The sequence below is a fragment of the Pseudorasbora parva genome, chromosome 11 (assembly GCF_024679245.1).
Source record: "Pseudorasbora parva isolate DD20220531a chromosome 11, ASM2467924v1, whole genome shotgun sequence".
NCBI classification, from domain to species: domain Eukaryota; kingdom Metazoa; phylum Chordata; class Actinopteri; order Cypriniformes; family Gobionidae; genus Pseudorasbora; species Pseudorasbora parva.
The window spans coordinates 8,175,798-8,181,797 of record NC_090182.1 but is presented as its reverse complement, the minus strand read 5'-3'; the positions used below and the strand labels follow the sequence as shown (position 1 = coordinate 8,181,797).

Here is a 6,000-nt window from a genome sequence, read left to right as displayed (position 1 = left end):
GTGTGTGTGTGTGTGTGTGCGAGTGAGTGTGTGTTCTTTAAACTGACATTCAAATATGTCACCTGTATGCAAATCTAACCTCATAAATGACCAGTTATTGTGGCTCCTACAAGTATTTGATCACTTAATTCAGACTTTAATCTTGAATTTGAATAGATAAAAATGACACGCTTTGATTGTCTCATTAAATGATGTATGTGCCACTGCATGTATAACATGTTGCTTATAGCTGGTGTGATAAGATTTGTTAGCTGCAATGACTAAATAGTTTTCATCATCTACATGCTCTCTATACAACACTGCAATAACCAGTGTTTCGTTAAAACTAACTATTAAACATAACGTTCATTAATTACAATAAAGCTGAAAAACACACACACACACACACACACACATTATATATATATATACATACACACACATATACACACTATAAATACTAGATTACAAACTTAAAACAAATAAAATGAAAATAATTTAATACATATGTTTAATATAATTTTATAAGTATATAATTAATAAAAAATAGTTAATGACTAGTAAATAATTTGTTAATAATGAACATGAGTTAACAGAAACTACCAATAAACAATACTTCTACAACTTAATCAAAAGATGTCTTAAGATTTGTTAACGAACTAACATGAACAATAAAAAACTGACATTAACAAAGATTCATAAAAGGTGTAGATCTATTGATCAAAGTAACTTCACATTAACTAAAATTAACAAATGAGAACTTAGTACCATGTTTTTTTTCTATCAACCTCACACACACGTCTGCAAAAATAATGAGTGGAAATTTGGAGCCCCAAAAGTTTTAAACTACAGCCAGACAAGAAAAGTAGGTCAGAGAGAGAGAGAGAGAGAGAGAGAGAGAGAGAGAGAGAGAGAGAGCGAGAGAGCGAGAGAGAGACGAGAGAGAGAGAGAGAGAGAGAGAGAGAGAGAGAGAGAGAGAGAGAGAGAGAGAGAGAGAGAGAGAGAGAGAGAGAGAGAGCGACAGAGAGAGAGAGAGAGAGAGAGAGAGAGAGAGAGAAAGAGAGAGAGAGAATCTCTACCATCATTGATGTTGAGTATCTGTCCAGAGTTCATTCTCTTCTGTTTCTCCTCTTTCTCTTTTTCCGCTTTCTCTCGTGCCAGTTTGGCTCGACGAATCTTCTCCTCTGCTTCTTTCCGTTTCTGGTTCTCTTTCACTGCTTGCTGTAAAAAAAAAGCACATACATGCAGTGGATTCAGATCTTCTGTTAGTTCAGCTAAAGGAGAAAATACAGTTATAAAGTATTCAGATGAACCGATGAAAACACAGCACAGATAAGATAAGTGTGTGTGTTTTTGACATTGAGTCGCTGGTCCCTTTATGAGAGAGAGAATATCACTATGTCTAGACAAAAAACATACTAAACACAGACTGATGACTGAACCATCTGCTCTACACACACACGCGCACGCGCACACACATTAGTGTGTCACAAATATTAGTTGTGATTTAAACTAATATTTTTAAATAAATGTAATACTTTTGATCAGTAAGAATGCATTAAATTGATTGATAAACTGAGTAAAGACAGTTGCAAAAGATATAATCTTGCAATTGTGAGTTATAAAGTCAGAATTGCAAGTTATAAATTATATTTAGCTTATTTGATATAATTTTGTTATTTGGATGTGCCCACACAATCAGTAATGCGAGTAGAGTCTGAATTGTGAGATCTAAACTCGAAAGTTAATTTTGGGGAAAAAGCTTCCATATTTCTCCAAGGTCAACAGTGGTCACCTTTCTGTCGATTGCCAGTTGTGATCTCACCTGGAACATGTTCCTGAAGTTGTTGAGGTCACCGAATAACTCTTCTGGGCTCATCTTTTTGGGGTCGAAAACAAAGTACTTGCCCAACTCTTCATACTGCTTCTCCATGTTCTCGTGCATCAGCTTCATCTTCTCAAACTGCTCAGAAGCCGCCGATACAAAACTGTATAGCACTCCATTAAGAAAAACATGGCATTATGATTCACAGCACAACTCAATATCACTTGTATAGGGATCAGCTTTTATATTTATAAATCATTACTAAACGCATTAAATCAGTTGTTTTTCCCGCCAAACAGGGAGCAAGTACTAAAACAAACTTCCTCAATGGATAAACTTCACAGGACGCTTGCAGGACGGCACACTTCTTCTAGAACCCAAACAGGATGTGATGTCACAATGGATCATTGACACTGTATTTTTATAACATTATTGTTTGGGGAAACGACAGTGGAAACCAAAGTGACACTTCCTGTCATGCAACAGGCCGGAGGGAATAAAGGATATGGTCATTTTCTCCACAAATTTGTCCTTGTCGCTCTGCGGAGGGGGGGAACGTCTCAATATCTTTCTCAAGGTTTTTAATCCTGCTTTCCCATTTGATCTAGATTCTTCTGGAGCGTCTCTGCCGACACTAAGAGAGGGAGAGGAAAAAATGTTAAAAACCACAGAGATATGTTTCGACAGAGATATATTAGTATCACAGTACTACTGTTCATAAGTTTGGGATAAGGAATACGTTTCATTTTTTCAAGTCTCTTCTGCTCGCCAAGGCTGCATTTATTTGATCAAAAATATAGTAAACAATAGGCTACAATTCAATATAGTATATATATTTAAAATGTAATTTATTCCTGTGACAAAAGCTGATTTTTCAGGATCATTACTCCAGTATCACATGATCAGAAATCATTCTAACATGATGATTTAATGCACAAGACACATTTCTGATTATGTTGAAAACCCATTGTGCTGGATAAGATTTTTGTGGAAACTGAAATTTAGATATTTTGTAACATTATAAATGCCTTTACTATCACTTCTGATCAATTTATTGCATCCTTGCCGAATAAAAATTGGAATTTCTTTAAAAAAAGTAAAGAAAAGATTGCTAGTGCATACATAGTAAGGAAAGCATCATCAATGACACACAGGCAGGAATGAGACTGACCTTTGCTGGCTTTCTCCACGTGGATGAGTTCCTCTGGGAAGGTCATGACCTCAGGGTACTGCTCCTGACATGTTTCCGCCAGGAAGTGCAGTAGAGTCTGTTTCTGATCTGCTGATTTAGTGTCTCTCAACTAAACACACACATACACACATCTGTTTACTACTTACTTTGTGGGGACCAACACATCAGGCACTTTCCATAACTAAGGTACAACATTTTCTCTCACTAGCAATCCCATGCACAAACATGGGCAACACAAATCCATTATAATGTATTATGTCTCTACTAGAGATGCACCGATCCGATACTCGGGATCGGTATCGGCTCCGATCTGCCATTATTTGCCGGATCGGGTATCGGACAGACAGGACCGATCCAAATTCGATACTGTGCGCATAATATTCTGTGTTATTGTTAAGCCCCAGCGCCCCACAAAAGGCACAAAAACCTTATAAAGCATCAACGATTTGTGCACTATATTATAAGTGTTCTGAAGCCATTCCATCGTTTAATGCGAGTACAGATTAGTTCACGTCAATGCTTCCCTCCACTGCGGCTGTCAGTCACTCTCCATTCAGCTTTAAACTGTCGCGTTCGGTTACGACACTAAACACGATGAAACTTTCCAAGATTATTTATTGTTTCTGTTATTATGCTTGATCTGTAGATAACGCTCTAACGTTATGGTTTCTCAAAAAAAATATTTTTACAATATTTTAAATATATTTACTTGTTTTTCATGAATATATTTTGTGTAACATATTTACCAGTTATTCATTTTTGTGGTTTCCTTTACTTTTTCCCAACTAAATGTTTAGATTTTATACAATTATTGTGCACTCGTGATTTTATAACTTTTGCTGCTGTATTATTCACTAATCTAATTTATTCAATTCTACACACTAAGGCTTAGAAATTCTACATAGACAAAACTGCATTGGTATCGGATCGGTTTAGTATCGGTATCGACTGATATTCAACATTTTTAATATCGGATCGGATCGGTTCTGGAAAAATGGTATCGGTGCATCCCTAGTCTCTACTAGAAAAGGTTATGCTTAAAGCAGCACTGGGTAACTTTTGCTCTCAGGGTCCCCCTACAGTTGGGAAAAATAATGTCCTCAACTACTGTCGTAAGCTGTCATCCTACAACAGGGGATGCCATCGGGCGTGCATCTGTTGACATGAAAAACATGATAGCCCTGAACTAGTGATGCGCGGGTCGTCTCACTATGAAATTATGAGATTCCCCCCCCCCACCTCCGCAGACGTGTCATTCAACCTATTGTAAGTCGATGTATCATCACAAGAGTCTTGAAAATATATTATGAAGGTTGAAAAGTTACCTAGTGCTGCTTTAAATGTTGAAAAGCAAGATTTTTCTTCATATTCTGCATTGTTGCAGCTCCTCTCTCTCCAGTCTGTCAGTAACGCTCCGTTTAGTTCCTGTCTCTATGAAGCCCCTCCTTCTGCAAAGCGCACTGAGCTCTGATTGGGCTGGACCAGTGTGTTGGGATTGGTCAAGCTTTACGAGTCTGTTTGGGAAATCTCCCGTCCCTTACCATAACCGCCAGTTTCAACACTACTAACTAACTCAACCAGGACGAACTGTTCAGAAACAAAGCGCACTAATAAAGAGAAGAACTCTGACTTTGACACCATGCTAAAACAGCAAAATTACACACTAAAGAGAGTTAAAATTGAAGAAAAAACAAACAAAAAACTACTTAAACTAACAATGAAAAACACTTCTAAAGGATTTCTTAATCTGTTAATAAGGTTACACTATTTTACAGTGCCGTTGTTACATATACATATACTTGTTACATATACTTACACTTACACGTAAGTGATAATAGTAAATGATGCATTATTACATGCAACTAACCCTGAACCAAACTAAATCCTAATCCTAACCCTATAGTAAGTACATGTAGTTATCTCATATTACTCTGCTTTTCCCTTGGCGAGAAATCTCGTCACATTTAACTTGTCACACCCCTAATAATATTTATATGAAAAGTTTCTGGTTTAAAGCACATGAAACGCACACCAAATGTAGTGTTGAGTGTATTTGTGAAGCTGATCACCTTGCACAGGTAACTGATGCTGAATCCGTAAGCTTTGGCGTTGCGCGATCCGGCGTTCATGAAGTTTCCCAGCAGTAGCGTGATCTCTAGCAGTTTGGCGAAGCCCTCGCTCTTCCGAAGCTCCTCGCAGGCGGCCGTCACCGCCACCACGTCCGGCTTGATGTTATTCACCTGCTCCTCAAACTGGAGCTTGAAGAGGATGGAGCTCAGACGGGGCTTCAGTCGCTTCACTGAACTGATCTAAAGACGGAGACGCACATGCACTGTCTGTCTCTGTGTGATTATGTTTATGAGAAATCAATATTTGTTTGGGTTTCTCACCACAACTCCGAACTGTTCAGACTCAGCCAGCTCCTCGTACTCGTCTTTCAGCTCTGTTAATGTGTTGAGTTGCTCCTGCTCCGGCAGCAGCTTCAGCAAACTCTGAAACACACACAGAGGCCGTTTACCACTAGAAAACACCTCAAGAGAAGGCACCGGGTTTCACTGGATTGTCCCTTTTGGTTTGCCTACCAAAACTTTACACACACAAATTGTCAGGTTTCAGTTGAGACATGCTACCGAAGACATAAGTTAAGCATTTATTCTTGGTCTTGCTGTAATGTGTTTCTTGTGTTCTCTACATATTGTTTTTGTGATCATGACTTAATTTGTGTACTCAACAACAACAAAAATCACCATGAATGATTTGCATTTCTGAGGGTATTTAAAACGCAGTGTCTATTTAAAAGATTCGCAAATATGGGATTTCCTTTTTTAATTGTTTTATGTGGATGACATACAATCATACATCCGGGAGGAATGAGTAAATTCATTGTAACAATCATCCAAAGGAAAAACACTGTAAATGCTCTGGACTTACTGGTGAACTGTCTAAAAAAGGTCAAAGCCAGGGTGTCAGTGAACTTTTTACATTTTAATGAGAATAAAACTT

The 6,000-nt window shown here is 37.9% G+C and overlaps 1 protein-coding gene across 1 annotated transcript in view; it reads right to left on the bottom strand.

Annotated features, from left to right (window-relative positions):
* The window catches only part of LOC137092610 (protein diaphanous homolog 1), a 132,555-nt gene that overhangs the window by 10,409 nt on the left and 116,146 nt on the right, over positions 1–6,000 (bottom strand). The window contains 8 exon segments of the mRNA XM_067456914.1: positions 1,060–1,201; positions 1,806–1,970; positions 2,313–2,342; positions 2,344–2,391; positions 2,393–2,439; positions 2,977–3,106; positions 5,067–5,306; positions 5,388–5,489. Coding sequence (XP_067313015.1) covers positions 1,060–1,201; positions 1,806–1,970; positions 2,313–2,342; positions 2,344–2,391; positions 2,393–2,439; positions 2,977–3,106; positions 5,067–5,306; positions 5,388–5,489 — 904 coding nt within the window.